Source organism: Nerophis lumbriciformis, linkage group LG21 (genome assembly GCF_033978685.3).
Source record: "Nerophis lumbriciformis linkage group LG21, RoL_Nlum_v2.1, whole genome shotgun sequence".
In the NCBI taxonomy this organism is placed as follows: Eukaryota; Metazoa; Chordata; class Actinopteri; order Syngnathiformes; family Syngnathidae; genus Nerophis; species Nerophis lumbriciformis.
The window spans coordinates 3193723-3212506 of NC_084568.2; the positions used below are offsets into that span (position 1 = coordinate 3193723).

Below are 18784 nucleotides of genomic sequence, written 5' to 3' on the forward strand. Positions count from 1 at the left end.
AACCCTCAGGTTTCTGGCACGGTTGCTCTACCCACTACGCCATGCCGCCCCGGCATATATATATATATATATATATATATATATATATATATATATATATATATATATATATATATATATATATATATATATATATATATATATATATATATATATATAATTTATAAATATATCAGTTATTCTACTACCATCTGCAATTGTAAACTATTATCACTCAAATACTTAGAAATAAAATAATACAAAAGTACTTGTAGTAAAAGTTTTGTATTTGTAGTCGTAGTTTATTTCGGACATGCTAAAAACCAAAACATAACAAAATAAATACAACTAATCATAATAACATTACAGTAAAGTACAGCTATAGAAACTCATACTTCACATTAAAAAAACAATGCCTAATAATTAGGTTTATCGTACAAAAAGGAGTGGGAAGAACTTATTTACTCCCACCAGGTATACATAAATGGACTACCTATGTTTCTTGTCATCATAATCTTTACAACAATTAATTTACTAAAAATATATTAACAATACTCTTCATCTCAGGTATAAAAAAAATTTTTGTCACAAAAATACATATAAATATACATATATATCCATGAATACAGCCTAAAAGAACATACATCTCAATAGCTAACTGAAATAGGGCAGTCCAAAAAAAAACTACATTTCCCATAATGCCTTGCACGTCTCAGGCAAAACACTTCCTGGCTCGTCGGTCACGTGACAAAACCATGGCTTCCTGCTTGTGTTTGATGGAGGCGCGTCGTTGACACGAAAACGTAATTGTTTGTCGCCTGTGAGCTAGTTGGACATTTTCTGGAGGCACCATGCAGAAGATCAAGTCTCTTATGGCCCGGCAGGCAAGTAAACTACACAACGACCGGCCTGGTGTTTGTATCAAACTGCTATATAGCCAGCTAGCTTGGACAGCTAGCAGGCTAATGGTGACAGGTGAATGTAACAATAAGGTGAAATTAACCTGTGCAGTCAAAATAGGTCGAAGTAACACTGACAAACTGTGTGATTATATTACACTTCTCAAGTCAATGTGTTCTGCTTTTGTTTTTGTTTTTTAACAGGGCCTGAAAAGTCCCCAGGAGAGCATAACAGACCTCAGTCCTGTAGAGAACCTGAGGATCCCCAGCAAGGTAAATGTCATCTAATACTCTTTTTATGCCATCTAATACTCTTTTTATGCAAGGAAAATGTCATCTAATACTCTTTTTATGTCATCTAATACTCTTTTTATGCCATCTAATACTCTTTTTATGCCATCTAATACTCTTTTTATGCAAGGTAAATGTCATCTACTACTCTTTTTATGCCATCTAATACTCTTTTTATGCCATCTAATACTCTTTTTATGCCATCTAATACTCTTTTTATGCCATCTAATACTCTTTTTATGCAAGGAAAATGTCATCTAATACTCTTTTTATGTCATCTAATACTCTTTTTATGCCATCTAATACTCTTTTTATGCCATCTAATACTCTTTTTATGCAAGGTAAATGTCATCTAATACTCTTTTTATGCCATCTAATACTCTTTTTATGCCATCTAATACTCTTTTTATGCAAGGTAAATGTCATCTAATACTCTTTTTATGCAAGGTAAATGTCATCTAATACTCTTTTTATGCAAGGTAAATGTCATCTAATACTCTTTTTATGCAAGGTAAATGTCATCTAATACTCTTTTTATGCCATCTAATACTCTTTTTATGCAAGGTAAATGTCATCTAATACTCTTTTTATGTCATCTAATACTCTTTTTATGCAAGGTAAATGTCATCTAGTACTCTTTTTATGCAAGGTAAATGTCATCTAATACTCTTTTATGCAAGGTAAATGTCATCTAATACTCTTTTTATGCCATCTAATACTCTTTTTATGCAAGGTAAATGTCATCTAATACTCTTTTTATGTCATCTAATACTCTTTTTATGCCATCTAATACTCTTTTTATGCCATCTAATACTCTTTTTATGCAAGGTAAATGTCATCTAATACTCTTTTTATGCCATCTAATACTCTTTTTATGCAAGGTAAATGTCATCTAATACTCTTTTTATGCCATCTAATACTCTTTTTATGCAAGGTAAATGTCATCTAATACTCTTTTTATGCCATCTAATACTCTTTTTATGCAAGGAAAATGTCATCTAATACTCTTTTTATGTCATCTAATACTCTTTTTATGCCATCTAATACTCTTTTTATGCCATCTAATACTCTTTTTATGCAAGGTAAATGTCATCTACTACTCTTTTTATGCCATCTAATACTCTTTTTATGCAAGGTAAATGTCATCTAATACTCTTTTTATGCCATCTAATACTCTTTTTATGCCATCTAATACTCTTTTTATGCAAGGAAAATGTCATCTAATACTCTTTTTATGTCATCTAATACTCTTTTTATGCCATCTAATACTCTTTTTATGCCATCTAATACTCTTTTTATGCAAGGTAAATGTCATCTAATACTCTTTTTATGCAAGGTAAATGTCATCTAATACTCTTTTTATGCAAGGTAAATGTCATCTAATACTCTTTTTATGCAAGGTAAATGTCATCTAATACTCTTTTTATGCCATCTAATACTCTTTTTATGCAAGGTAAATGTCATCTAATACTCTTTTTATGTCATCTAATACTCTTTTTATGCAAGGTAAATGTCATCTAATACTCTTTTTATGCAAGGTAAATGTCATCTAATACTCTTTTTATGCAAGGTAAATGTCATCTAATACTCTTTTTATGCCATCTAATACTCTTTTTATGCAAGGTAAATGTCATCTAATACTCTTTTTATGTCATCTAATACTCTTTTTATGCCATCTAATACTCTTTTTATGCCATCTAATACTCTTTTTATGCAAGGTAAATGTCATCTAATACTCTTTTTATGCCATCTAATACTCTTTTTATGCAAGGTAAATGTCATCTAATACTCTTTTTATGCCATCTAATACTCTTTTTATGCAAGGTAAATGTCATCTAATACTCTTTTTATGCCATCTAATACTCTTTTTATGCCATCTAATACTCTTTTTATGCAAGGTAAATGTCATCTAATACTCTTTTTATGCAAGGTAAATGTCATCTAATACTCTTTTTATGCAAGGTAAATGTCATCTAATACTCTTTTTATGCAAGGTAAATGTCATCTAATACTCTTTTTATGCCATCTAATACTCTTTTTATGCAAGGTAAATGTCATCTAATACTCTTTTTATGCAAGGTAAATGTCATCTAATACTCTTTTTATGCAAGGTAAATGTCATCTAATACTTTTTTTATTCAAGGTAAATGTCATGTAATACTCTTTTTATGCAAGGTAAATGTCATCTAATACTCTTTTTATGCAAGGTAAATGTCATCTAATACTCTTTATGCAAGGTAAATGTCATGTAATACTCTTTTTATGCAAGGTAAATGTCATCTAATACTCTTTATGCAAGGTAAATGTCATGTAATACTCTTTTTATGCAAGGTAAATGTCATCTAATACTCTTTTTATGTCATCTAATACTCTTTTTATGCCATCTAATACTCTTTTTATGCCATCTAATACTCTTTTTATGCAAGGTAAATGTCATCTAATACTCTTTTTATGCCATCTAATACTCTTTTTATGCAAGGTAAATGTCATCTAATACTCTTTTTATGCCATCTAATACTCTTTTTATGCAAGGTAAATGTCATCTAATACTCTTTTTATGCCATCTAATACTCTTTTTATGCAAGGAAAATGTCATCTAATACTCTTTTTATGTCATCTAATACTCTTTTTATGCCATCTAATACTCTTTTTATGCCATCTAATACTCTTTTTATGCAAGGTAAATGTCATCTACTACTCTTTTTATGCCATCTAATACTCTTTTTATGCAAGGTAAATGTCATCTAATACTCTTTTTATGCCATCTAATACTCTTTTTATGCCATCTAATACTCTTTTTATGCAAGGAAAATGTCATCTAATACTCTTTTTATGTCATCTAATACTCTTTTTATGCCATCTAATACTCTTTTTATGCCATCTAATACTCTTTTTATGCAAGGTAAATGTCATCTAATACTCTTTTTATGCCATCTAATACTCTTTTTATGCCATCTAATACTCTTTTTATGCAAGGTAAATGTCATCTAATACTCTTTTTATGCAAGGTAAATGTCATCTAATACTCTTTTTATGCAAGGTAAATGTCATCTAATACTCTTTTTATGCAAGGTAAATGTCATCTAATACTCTTTTTATGCCATCTAATACTCTTTTTATGCAAGGTAAATGTCATCTAATACTCTTTTTATGTCATCTAATACTCTTTTTATGCAAGGTAAATGTCATCTAATACTCTTTTTATGCAAGGTAAATGTCATCTAATACTCTTTTTATGCAAGGTAAATGTCATCTAATACTCTTTTTATGCCATCTAATACTCTTTTTATGCAAGGTAAATGTCATCTAATACTCTTTTTATGTCATCTAATACTCTTTTTATGCCATCTAATACTCTTTTTATGCCATCTAATACTCTTTTTATGCAAGGTAAATGTCATCTAATACTCTTTTTATGCCATCTAATACTCTTTTTATGCAAGGTAAATGTCATCTAATACTCTTTTTATGCCATCTAATACTCTTTTTATGCAAGGTAAATGTCATCTAATACTCTTTTTATGCCATCTAATACTCTTTTTATGCCATCTAATACTCTTTTTATGCAAGGTAAATGTCATCTAATACTCTTTTTATGCAAGGTAAATGTCATCTAATACTCTTTTTATGCAAGGTAAATGTCATCTAATACTCTTTTTATGCAAGGTAAATGTCATCTAATACTCTTTTTATGCCATCTAATACTCTTTTTATGCAAGGTAAATGTCATCTAATACTCTTTTTTTTATGCAAGGTAAATGTCATCTAATACTCTTTTTATGCAAGGTAAATGTCATCTAATACTCTTTTTATGCAAGGTAAATGTCATCTAATACTCTTTTTATGCAAGGTAAATGTCTTGTAATACTCCTTTTATGCAAGGTAAATGTCATCTAATACTCTTTTTATGCAAGGTAAATGTCATCTAATACTCTTTTTATGCAAGGTAAATGTCATCTAATACTCTTTTTATGCAAGGTAAATGTCATCTAATACTCTTTTTATGCAAGGTAAATGTCATCTAATACTTTTTTTATTCAAGGTAAATGTCATGTAATACTCTTTTTATGCAAGGTAAATGTCATCTAATACTCTTTATGCAAGGTAAATGTCATGTAATACTCTTTTTATGCAAGGTAAATGTCATCTAATACTCTTTTTATGCAAGGTAAATGTCATCTAATACTCTTTTTATGCAAGGTAAATGTCATCTAATACTCTTTTTATGCAAGGTAAATGTCATCTAATACTCTTTTTATGCAAGGTAAATGTCATCTAATACTCTTTTTATGCAAGGTAAATGTCATCTAATACTCTTTTTATGCAAGGTAAATGTCATCTAATACTCTTTTTATGCAAGGTAAATGTCATCTAATACTCTTTTTATGCAAGGTAAATGTCATCTAATACTCTTTTTATGCAAGGTAAATGTCATCTAATACTCTTTTTATGCCAGGTAAATGCCATCTAATACTCTTTTTATGCAAGGTAAATGTCATGTAATACTCTTTTTATGCAAGGTAAATGTCATGTAATACTCTTTTTATGCAAGGTAAATGTCATCTAATACTCTTTTTATGCAAGGTAAATGTCATCTAATACTCTTTTTATGCAAGGTAAATGTCATCTAATACTCTTTATGCAAGGTAAATGTCATCTAATACTCTTTTTATGAAAGGTAAATGTCATCTAATACTCTTTTTATGCCAGGTAAATGCCATCTAATACTCTTTTTATGCAAGGTAAATGTCATCCAATACTCTTTTTATGCAAGGTAAATGTCATCTAATACTCTTTTTATGCAAGGTAAATGTCTTGTAATACTCCTTTTATGCAAGGTAAATGTCATCTAATACTCTTTTTATGCAAGGTAAATGTCATCTAATACTCTTTTTATGCAAGATAAATGTAATCTAATACTCTTTTTATGCAAGGTAAATGTCATCTAATACTCTTTTTATGTCATCTAATACTCTTTTTATGCAAGGTAAATGTCATCTAATACTCTTTTTATGCCATCTAATACTCTTTTTATGCAAAGTAAATGTCATCTAATACTCTTTTTATGCAAGGTAAATGTAATCTAATACTCTTTTTATGCAAGGTAAATGTCATCTAATACTCTTTTTATGCAAGGTAAATGTCATCTAATACTCTTTTTATGCAAGGTAAATGTCATCTAATACTCTTTATGCAAGGTAAATGTCATCTAATACTCTTTTTATGCAAGGTAAATGTCATCTAATACTCTTTTTATGCAAGGTAAATGTCATCTAATACTCTTTATGCAAGGTAAATGTCATCTAATACTCTTTTTATGCAAGGTAAATGTCATCTAATACTCTTTTTATGCCAGGTAAATGCCATCTAATACTCTTTTTATGCAAGGTAAATGTCATCCAATACTCTTTTTATGCAAGGTAAATGTCATCTAATACTCTTTTTATGCAAAGTAAATGTCATCTAATACTCTTTTTATGCAAGGTAAATGTCATCTAATACTCTTTTTATGCAAGGTAAATGTCACCTAATACTCTTTTTATGCAAGGTAAATGTCATCTAATACTCTTTTTATGCAAGGTAAATGTCATCTAATACTCTTTTTATGCAAGGTAAATGTCATCTAATACTCTTTTTATGCAAGGTAAATGTCATCTAATACTCTTTTTATGCAAGGTAAATGTCATCTAATACTCTTTTTATGCAAAGTAAATGTCATCTAATACTCTTTTTATGCAAGGTAAATGTCATCTAATACTCTTTTTATGCAAGGTAAATGTCATCTAATACTCTTTTTATGCCAGGTAAATGTCATCTGATACTCTTTTTATGCAAGGTAAATGTCATCTAATACTCTTTTTATGCAAGGTAAATGTAATCTAATACTCTTTTTATGCAAGGTAAATGTCATCTAATACTCTTTTTATGCAAGGTAAATGTCATCTAATACTCTTTTTATGCAAAGTAAATGTCATCTAATACTCTTTTTATGCAAGGTAAATGTCATCTAATACTCTTTTTATGCAAGGTAAATGTCATCTAACACTCTTTTTATGCAAGGTAAATGTCATCTAATACCGGTACTCTTTTTATGCAAGGTAAATGTCATCTAATACTCTTTTTATGCAAAGTAAATGTCATCTAATACTCTTTTTATGCCATCTAATACTCTTTTTATGCAAGGTAAATGTCATCTAATACTCTTTTTATGCCATCTAATACTCTTTTTATGCAAGGTAAATGTCATCTAATACTCTTTTTATGCAAGGTAAATGTCATCTAATACTCTTTTTATGCCATCTAATACTCTTTTTATGCAAGGTAAATGTCATCTAATACTCTTTTTATGCAAGGTAAATGTCATCTAATACTCTTTTTATGCAAGGTAAATGTCATCTAATACTCTTTTTATGCAAGGTAAATGTCATCTAATACTCTTTTTATGCCATCTAATACTCTTTTTATGCAAGGTAAATGTCATCTAATACTCTTTTTATGCAAGGTAAATGTCATCTAATACTCTTTTTATGCAAGGTAAATGTCATCTAATACTTTTTTTATTCAAGGTAAATGTCATGTAATACTCTTTTTATGCAAGGTAAATGTCATCTAATACTCTTTTTATGCAAGGTAAATGTCATCTAATACTCTTTATGCAAGGTAAATGTCATGTAATACTCTTTTTATGCAAGGTAAATGTCATCTAATACTCTTTATGCAAGGTAAATGTCATGTAATACTCTTTTTATGCAAGGTAAATGTCATCTAATACTCTTTTTATGTCATCTAATACTCTTTTTATGCCATCTAATACTCTTTTTATGCCATCTAATACTCTTTTTATGCAAGGTAAATGTCATCTAATACTCTTTTTATGCCATCTAATACTCTTTTTATGCAAGGTAAATGTCATCTAATACTCTTTTTATGCCATCTAATACTCTTTTTATGCAAGGTAAATGTCATCTAATACTCTTTTTATGCCATCTAATACTCTTTTTATGCAAGGAAAATGTCATCTAATACTCTTTTTATGTCATCTAATACTCTTTTTATGCCATCTAATACTCTTTTTATGCCATCTAATACTCTTTTTATGCAAGGTAAATGTCATCTACTACTCTTTTTATGCCATCTAATACTCTTTTTATGCAAGGTAAATGTCATCTAATACTCTTTTTATGCCATCTAATACTCTTTTTATGCCATCTAATACTCTTTTTATGCAAGGAAAATGTCATCTAATACTCTTTTTATGTCATCTAATACTCTTTTTATGCCATCTAATACTCTTTTTATGCCATCTAATACTCTTTTTATGCAAGGTAAATGTCATCTAATACTCTTTTTATGCCATCTAATACTCTTTTTATGCCATCTAATACTCTTTTTATGCAAGGTAAATGTCATCTAATACTCTTTTTATGCAAGGTAAATGTCATCTAATACTCTTTTTATGCAAGGTAAATGTCATCTAATACTCTTTTTATGCAAGGTAAATGTCATCTAATACTCTTTTTATGCCATCTAATACTCTTTTTATGCAAGGTAAATGTCATCTAATACTCTTTTTATGTCATCTAATACTCTTTTTATGCAAGGTAAATGTCATCTAATACTCTTTTTATGCAAGGTAAATGTCATCTAATACTCTTTTTATGCAAGGTAAATGTCATCTAATACTCTTTTTATGCCATCTAATACTCTTTTTATGCAAGGTAAATGTCATCTAATACTCTTTTTATGTCATCTAATACTCTTTTTATGCCATCTAATACTCTTTTTATGCCATCTAATACTCTTTTTATGCAAGGTAAATGTCATCTAATACTCTTTTTATGCCATCTAATACTCTTTTTATGCAAGGTAAATGTCATCTAATACTCTTTTTATGCCATCTAATACTCTTTTTATGCAAGGTAAATGTCATCTAATACTCTTTTTATGCCATCTAATACTCTTTTTATGCCATCTAATACTCTTTTTATGCAAGGTAAATGTCATCTAATACTCTTTTTATGCAAGGTAAATGTCATCTAATACTCTTTTTATGCAAGGTAAATGTCATCTAATACTCTTTTTATGCAAGGTAAATGTCATCTAATACTCTTTTTATGCCATCTAATACTCTTTTTATGCAAGGTAAATGTCATCTAATACTCTTTTTTTTATGCAAGGTAAATGTCATCTAATACTCTTTTTATGCAAGGTAAATGTCATCTAATACTCTTTTTATGCAAGGTAAATGTCATCTAATACTCTTTTTATGCAAGGTAAATGTCTTGTAATACTCCTTTTATGCAAGGTAAATGTCATCTAATACTCTTTTTATGCAAGGTAAATGTCATCTAATACTCTTTTTATGCAAGGTAAATGTCATCTAATACTCTTTTTATGCAAGGTAAATGTCATCTAATACTTTTTTTATTCAAGGTAAATGTCATGTAATACTCTTTTTATGCAAGGTAAATGTCATCTAATACTCTTTATGCAAGGTAAATGTCATGTAATACTCTTTTTATGCAAGGTAAATGTCATCTAATACTCTTTTTATGCAAGGTAAATGTCATCTAATACTCTTTTTATGCAAGGTAAATGTCATCTAATACTCTTTTTATGCAAGGTAAATGTCATCTAATACTCTTTTTATGCAAGGTAAATGTCATCTAATACTCTTTTTATGCAAGGTAAATGTCATCTAATACTCTTTTTATGCAAGGTAAATGTCATCTAATACTCTTTTTATGCAAGGTAAATGTCATCTAATACTCTTTTTATGCAAGGTAAATGTCATCTAATACTCTTTTTATGCAAGGTAAATGTCATCTAATACTCTTTTTATGCCAGGTAAATGCCATCTAATACTCTTTTTATGCAAGGTAAATGTCATGTAATACTCTTTTTATGCAAGGTAAATGTCATGTAATACTCTTTTTATGCAAGGTAAATGTCATCTAATACTCTTTTTATGCAAGGTAAATGTCATCTAATACTCTTTTTATGCAAGGTAAATGTCATCTAATACTCTTTATGCAAGGTAAATGTCATCTAATACTCTTTTTATGAAAGGTAAATGTCATCTAATACTCTTTTTATGCCAGGTAAATGCCATCTAATACTCTTTTTATGCAAGGTAAATGTCATCCAATACTCTTTTTATGCAAGGTAAATGTCATCTAATACTCTTTTTATGCAAGGTAAATGTCTTGTAATACTCCTTTTATGCAAGGTAAATGTCATCTAATACTCTTTTTATGCAAGGTAAATGTCATCTAATACTCTTTTTATGCAAGATAAATGTAATCTAATACTCTTTTTATGCAAGGTAAATGTCATCTAATACTCTTTTTATGTCATCTAATACTCTTTTTATGCAAGGTAAATGTCATCTAATACTCTTTTTATGCCATCTAATACTCTTTTTATGCAAAGTAAATGTCATCTAATACTCTTTTTATGCAAGGTAAATGTAATCTAATACTCTTTTTATGCAAGGTAAATGTCATCTAATACTCTTTTTATGCAAGGTAAATGTCATCTAATACTCTTTTTATGCAAGGTAAATGTCATCTAATACTCTTTATGCAAGGTAAATGTCATCTAATACTCTTTTTATGCAAGGTAAATGTCATCTAATACTCTTTTTATGCAAGGTAAATGTCATCTAATACTCTTTATGCAAGGTAAATGTCATCTAATACTCTTTTTATGCAAGGTAAATGTCATCTAATACTCTTTTTATGCCAGGTAAATGCCATCTAATACTCTTTTTATGCAAGGTAAATGTCATCCAATACTCTTTTTATGCAAGGTAAATGTCATCTAATACTCTTTTTATGCAAAGTAAATGTCATCTAATACTCTTTTTATGCAAGGTAAATGTCATCTAATACTCTTTTTATGCAAGGTAAATGTCACCTAATACTCTTTTTATGCAAGGTAAATGTCATCTAATACTCTTTTTATGCAAGGTAAATGTCATCTAATACTCTTTTTATGCAAGGTAAATGTCATCTAATACTCTTTTTATGCAAGGTAAATGTCATCTAATACTCTTTTTATGCAAGGTAAATGTCATCTAATACTCTTTTTATGCAAAGTAAATGTCATCTAATACTCTTTTTATGCAAGGTAAATGTCATCTAATACTCTTTTTATGCAAGGTAAATGTCATCTAATACTCTTTTTATGCCAGGTAAATGTCATCTGATACTCTTTTTATGCAAGGTAAATGTCATCTAATACTCTTTTTATGCAAGGTAAATGTAATCTAATACTCTTTTTATGCAAGGTAAATGTCATCTAATACTCTTTTTATGCAAGGTAAATGTCATCTAATACTCTTTTTATGCAAAGTAAATGTCATCTAATACTCTTTTTATGCAAGGTAAATGTCATCTAATACTCTTTTTATGCAAGGTAAATGTCATCTAACACTCTTTTTATGCAAGGTAAATGTCATCTAATACCGGTACTCTTTTTATGCAAGGTAAATGTCATCTAATACTCTTTTTATGCAAAGTAAATGTCATCTAATACTCTTTTTATGCCATCTAATACTCTTTTTATGCAAGGTAAATGTCATCTAATACTCTTTTTATGCCATCTAATACTCTTTTTATGCAAGGTAAATGTCATCTAATACTCTTTTTATGCCATCTAATACTCTTTTTATGCCATCTAATACTCTTTTTATGCAAGGTAAATGTCATCTAATACTCTTTTTATGCAAGGTAAATGTCATCTAATACTCTTTTTATGCCATCTAATACTCTTTTTATGCAAGGTAAATGTCATCTAATACTCTTTTTATGCAAGGTAAATGTCATCTAATACTCTTTTTATGCAAGGTAAATGTCATCTAATACTCTTTTTATGCCATCTAATACTCTTTTTATGCAAGGTAAATGTCATCTAATACTCTTTTTATGCAAGGTATATGTCATCTAATACTCTTTTTATGCAAGGTAAATGTCATCTAATACTCTTTTTATGCAAGGTAAATGTCATCTAATACTCTTTTTATGCAAGGTAAATGTCATCTAATACTCTTTTTATGCAAGGTAAATGTCATCTAATACTCTTTTTATGCCATCTAATACTCTTTTTATGCAAGGTAAATGTCATCTAATACTCTTTTTATGCAAGGTAAATATCTTGTAATACTCCTTTTATGCAAGGTAAATGTCATCTACTACTCTTTTTATGCAAGGTAAATATCATCTACTACTCTTTTTATGCAAGGTAAATATCATCTACTACTCTTTTTATGCAAGGTAAATGTCATCTAATACTCTTTTTATGCAAGGTATATGTCATCTAATACTCTTTTTATGCAAGGTAAATGTCATCTAATACTCTTTTTATGCAAGGTAAATATCTTGTAATACTCCTTTTATGCAAGGTAAATGTCATCTACTACTCTTTTTATGCAAGGTAAATGTCATCTAATACTCTTTTTATGCCAGGTAAATGTCATCTAATACTCTTTTTATGCAAGGTAAATGTCATCTAATACTCTTTTTATGCAAGGTATATGTCATCTAATACTCTTTTTATGCAAGGTAAATGTCATCTAATACTCTTTTTATGCAAGGTAAATATCTTGTAATACTCCTTTTATGCAAGGTAAATGTCATCTACTACTCTTTTTATGCAAGGTAAATATCATCTAATACTCTTTTTATGCAAGGTAAATGTCATCTAATACTCTTTTTATGCAAGGTAAATGCCATCTAATACTCTTTTTATGCAAGGTAAATGTCATCTAATACTCTTTTTATGCAAGGTAAATGTCATGTAATACTCTTTTTATGCAAGGTAAATGTCATCTAATACTCTTTTTATGCAAGGTATATGTCATCTAATACTCTTTTTATGCAAGGTAAATGTCATCTAATACTCTTTTTATGCAAGAATGCCATGTAATACTCTTTATGCAAGGTAAATGTCATCTAATACTCTTTTTAAGCAAGGTAAATGTCATCTAATACTCTTTTTATTCAAGGTAAATGTCATGTAATACTCTTTTTATGCAAGGTAAATGTCATCTAATACTCTTTATGCAAGGTAAATGTCATGTAATACTCTTTTTATGCAAGGTAAATGTCATGTAATACTCTTTTTATGCAAGGTAAATGTCATCTAATACTCTTTTTAAGCAAGGTAAATGTCATCTAATACTCTTTTTATTCAAGGTAAATGTCATGTAATACTCTTTTTATGCAAGGTAAATGTCATCTAATACTCTTTATGCAAGGTAAATGTCATGTAATACTCTTTTTATGCAAGGTAAATGTCATGTAATACTCTTTTTATGCAAGGTAAATGTCATCTAATACTCTTTTTATGCAAGGTAAATGTCATCTAATACTCTTTTTATGCAAGATAAATGTCATCTAATACTCTTTTTATGCAAGGTAAATGTCATCTAATACTCTTTTTATGTGTAGTTAGTGCTGCAAGGGGTTCTGGGTATTTGTTCTGTTGTGTTTATGTTGTGTTACGGTGCGGATGTTCTCCCGAAATGTGTTTGTCATTCTTGTTTGGTGTGGGTTCACAGTGTGGCGCATATTTGTAACAGTGTTAAAGTTGTTTAAACGGCCACCCTCAGTGTGACATGTATGGCTGTTGACCAAGTATGCATTGCATTCACTTGTGTGTGTGAAAAGCCGTAGATATTATGTGATTGGGCCGGCACGTGAAGGCAGTGCCTTTAAGGTTTATTGGCGCTCTGTACTTCTCCCTACGTCCGTGTACACAGCGGCGTTTTAAAAAGTCATAAATTGTACTTTTTGAAACCGATACCGATAATTTTCGATATTACATTTTAAAGCATTTATCGGTCGATAATATCGGCAGTCCGATATTATCAGACATCTCTAATTGCGACATCTAATGGACACATTAGAACAGCTGTTTCTTTCATTCAAAAATTTCCGCTCATTTTTATACTTAGCAAACTCATCTCGCGGGCCGGATAAAACCTGTTCACGGGCCTGATTCGGCCCGCGGGCCATACATTTGACACCCCTTATTCACATTGTAGATTGTTACTGAAGGCATCAAAACTATGAATGAACACATGTGGAGTTATGTACTTAACAAAAAAAAGGTGAAATAACTGAAAACATGTTTTATATTCTAGTTTCTTCAAAATAGCCGCCCTTTGCTCTGATTACTGCTTTGCACACTCTTGGCATTCTCTCCATGAGCTTCAAGCATGTAAATAGTCATGAAAATAAAGAAAACGCGCTGAATGAGAAGGTGTGTCCAAACTTTTGGCCTGTACTGTAGTTTCTGTACGATCGCTGCAAAAGAGCGTACATGAGAGCGGTGGCGTGTGTGTGTGCTGTAATCTGTGTGGCAGTGAACAGCTGAGAGGTTTTTAATTGGTATTATTTATTAATGCACACATGTAGAAAGTGCAATTTTAAAGTTGCTGATGTGCATGTATTGGAAAAAAGAGCATAAAAATGGTTGTTTATTTCAGCTCCTTTCCCTAAAATATGCATGTTTAGGCTACAAATTGTTATATCCTACTACTCGGTTAATCAAACAAACTAATTCATAGTTTCAAAAGTTTGGACACACCTTCTCATTCAATGCTTTTTCTTTATTTTCAAGACTATTTACATTGTAGATTGTCACATCAAAACTATGAATGAACACACTTCACAAAGGTGAAATAACTGCACACACGTTTTATATTTTAGTTTCTTCAAAATAGCCACCCTTTGCTCTGATTACTGCTTTGCACACTCTTGGTAATCTCTCCATGAGCTTCAAGCACCCTTATGAGCATTACATATATCAAAATCAAGTACCCACTGTACTGTTTACTTTTTCCAGCTAAAATCTACCCAAATGACCACTTTGCTGCTGCCAAAAATGGATTTCAAGTAATATTTTGATACTGACACATCTCATCTCTGCATATTTTTCTAGAATACCCTTATGAGTATTACATATATTAAAATCAAGTACCTACTGTACTGTTTAATTATTGAAATACCCTTCATATAAATTTTTATCAGCAGCAAAGTGGTCGTTTGGGTAGATATTTGCCCTAAAAAGGGTATTTCAACAAGTAAGCAGTGCAGTAGGTACTTGATGTTGATAGATGTAATGTTCATAAGGGTATTCTAGTAGAATATACAGAGATAAGATTTGTCAGTATCAAAATATTACTTAAAATCAATTTTTTGGCAGCAGCAAAGTGGTCGTTTGGCTAGATTTTTGCTTTGTAAAGGGTTTTTCAACAAGTAAACAGTACAGTAGGGCATACTTGCCAACCTTGAGACCTCCGATTTCGGGAGGTGGGGGGCGGGGGGCATGGTCAGGGGTGGGGCGGGGCGTGGTTAAGAGGGGAGGAGCATATTGACAGCTAGAATTCACCAAGTCAAGTATTTCATACATACATACATCAGAATCAGAATCAGAATCAGAATCAGCTTTATTGTCATTACGCAAGGTAACGAGATTGAGGCCATTCCATACAGTGCGATGTGTGCATGCTAGAAAAACAATGTGCAAATATATAGAAATATAAAAAATGTAGAAGTGCAATGAATATGGTGTGAAATTAATATATACATGAAAAAAAAACACAAAAAAAACAGGGTGGTTGGTGGAATGGGTTATTGCACCGAAGAGAAGGCAGTTATGAGGGACAATGGGGCAGTCCGTTCAGGATGGTTATGGCCCTGGGGAAGAAGCTGTTCTTTAGCCTGTTTGTTTTGGTTTTAATGCACCTGTAGCGCTTCCCAGAGGGCAGCAGGTGGAACAGGTCAGAGCCAGGGTGGGTGCTGTCCTTGATGATGGCACTGGCTCTAGAGATGCGCGGTTTGCGGGCACAACCGCGGAGTCCGCGGATTATCCGCGGATCGGGCGGATGAAATAAAAAAAAATTAGATTTTATCTGCGGGTCGGGTCGGGTCGGGCGGTTGAAATAAAAAAAAATTAGATTTTAAATAGATTCAGGCGGGTGGCAGTTAAACCAATTGGGAAATATATATACATAGTTAAATGTTGTTACCCACATACGAAAAACGAGCAGGCACCTGCAGCATATGCCACAACAGAAGAAAAAAAAAAAAAGAGATGGACACTTTTACGGAGCGGAGAAGGCCCCCGACGCCTCGCCGGGGTCCGGGACCGAGGCCCCTTCCCCCGAGAGGGCCCCACCGGGAGCCGTAGCTGAGGCGATCCGCGAGAAGGGCCCGACGCACGTCCAGGGTCACCACCGCGCCCACCGCACCGACACCCCGTCTCGTCCGCCTTCGCCGCGGCCGGCGTCACGCGCAGCAGGTAAGCAGCTTACCTGCCCGCCACCCCCGTGGCCGGGGGCTCGTAACAGGGGTCACTCCGCGCGCTCCGCCCGCGCAGCTTACCTGCCCGCCACCCCTGTTGCCGGGGGCGCGTAACAGGGGTCACTCCGCCGCGCGCAGTGCGCTCACGAAAGGGGTGGGGCTCACCCTGGTTGATATAGACAGCAGGACGGTGGCCATGGAAGTCGGAACCCGCTAAGGAGTGTGTAACAACCCACCTGCCGAATCAACTAGCCCTGAAAATGGATGGCGCTGGAGCGTCGGGCCCATACCCGGCCGTCGCCGGCAGCGAGACGCGCTTGGAGGTGCGCTCAGCGCGGCTCCCATATGATTGCGCACTGGTGTGCGTCTGGGTCGTGACAGCGTGGCACGCGAATGTCTGTGCTGCATTGGATCAGTCTCCTTTCTTTAACAGGCAAAAGCTTTATAACCTCACTAATGCCTTGCATCGTCTATATTAGATATATAACAACGGGCGGGTGCGGGCGGATGGCGGGCGGATGCGGTTCTGATCAAATGTTACATCGGGTGGATGGTGGATGGTTGACGACTTTCTGATGCGGTTGCGGATGAAATAATTGCCTATCCGCGCATCTCTAATACATACATACATACATACATACATACATATATATATATATATATATATATATATATATATATATATACATCCTGAAAATATGCAAAAAAAAACTGTGTTTAGATAATTGATACTTCAAACTTGCATAAATAAATATTAAGGAATATAACATAACTTGGCTTCTGAGAGCTTCAAAATGTAATGAATACAATGCTAAAGTTGTTGATAAACAAGCAATTATTTTAATAATTAAATATGGTCATTTTAAATGAATTATTATGATAATTTAAAATTAATTATTTAAAATATGTTTATTTTAATGTATAATTCTATGGCTGGATGTAATAAGGAGTCAGAAAGAATACAAATAAAAATACAATTAATTTTGATGTTTTTAGCAAAATATAGTAAAAATGTATTTTTTTTTTTTTTTTAATTAATAAATATATTTATTTTTAGGTAAGATAAACATAACAATACAATTTATCTCTAGTCTGGATGATTTAGTTCTTGTCATCCTGTCGTGAAAAAAGGCTATCCTCACTCAGGTCCGCATGGAGCTGGAGGGGGCGTGGCCTCCAGCTCCGGCTGAAAATCGGGAGATTTTCGGGAGAATATTTGTCCCGGGAGGTTTTCGGGAGAGGCGCTGAATTTCGGGAGTCTCCCGGAAAATTCCGGAGGGTTGGCAAGTATGCAGTAGGGACTTGATGTTGATATATGTAATGATCATAAGGGTATTCTAGTTAAATATGCAGAGATGAGATGTGTCAGTGGTCCTCGTCAGCCAGAAAACTTTGATTTTGGGGTGGCAGCGGTAAAGTTTAGAATCATATAGGAAAGAAGAAAGTGAATGAATGTTTTTAACTGAATAAATTCACATATGCATTCAATTTTTTATTTTTTATTATTTTTTTAATGAACTAAGTAACGTTTAGGACAACCTTTTTCCAAAACACAATATAAGTTAAAGTTAAAGTACCAATGATTGTCACACACACACACTAGGTGTGGCGAAATTATTCTCTGCATTTGGGGCCCTGGGAGGTGAGGGGAGCAGTGGGCAGTGGCCGCGCCCGGGAATCATTTTTGGTGATTTAACCCTCAATGCCAACCCTTGATGCTGAGTGCCAAGCAGGGAGGTAATGGCTCCCATTTTTATAGTCTTTGGTATGAACTCACAACCTACCCATCTCAGGGTGGACCCTCTAGGCCACTGATATAGAATGTGAGATATAACAGGATAATGCATATATTTATTATTTGTTTTCAAAACGCTTACAAAAAAGTGGGGACCCCAAAAATTTACTGTGGGACCTTATTTTTATGACTGGGACCCCATTTTGGACACTGCATTATTATTACATTATTTCAACTGTTTTTGTTTGTAGTATATTATTTAGTTGTTTTTTTTTTATACAGTATTTCCAATCTAAAAGTTGCTTTTTCTTTTTAAAAGGCGTGTGCCATGTTAATTGATGTTAATTCATTTGATTTGGAGTTGCAGATTTGAGATGCAAGTGTTTTGAGTTAAGAGCGCCGTCACAGAAGGAATTAAGCTTGTAAATTGCGGTACAGTACTACGGTATTTGGATCAATCCGCCCACCACTTGTTTTTTTTGTGTTTCATAACACAGCTTGCTTGAATACCAGGTGTACGCCATCGCCTTGCTACCAATGCTTCATTGCATTTCAATTCAAAGTTGCTA

At 32.2% G+C, this 18784-nt stretch overlaps 1 protein-coding gene across 3 annotated transcripts in view; it reads left to right on the forward strand.

Annotated features, from left to right (window-relative positions):
- The first annotated feature begins 720 nt into the window (after window positions 1-720).
- Window positions 721-18784, forward strand: part of vps50 (VPS50 EARP/GARPII complex subunit) — a 421495-nt gene continuing 403431 nt past the window's right edge. For all 3 annotated transcript variants that reach the window (XM_061983218.1, XM_061983220.1, XM_061983219.1), the window contains exons 1-2: window positions 721-863; window positions 1083-1151. In XM_061983218.1, the coding sequence (XP_061839202.1) occupies window positions 831-863; window positions 1083-1151 (102 nt within the window). In that variant the 5' untranslated portion in view covers window positions 721-830. The remainder of the gene's footprint in view (window positions 864-1082; window positions 1152-18784) is intronic.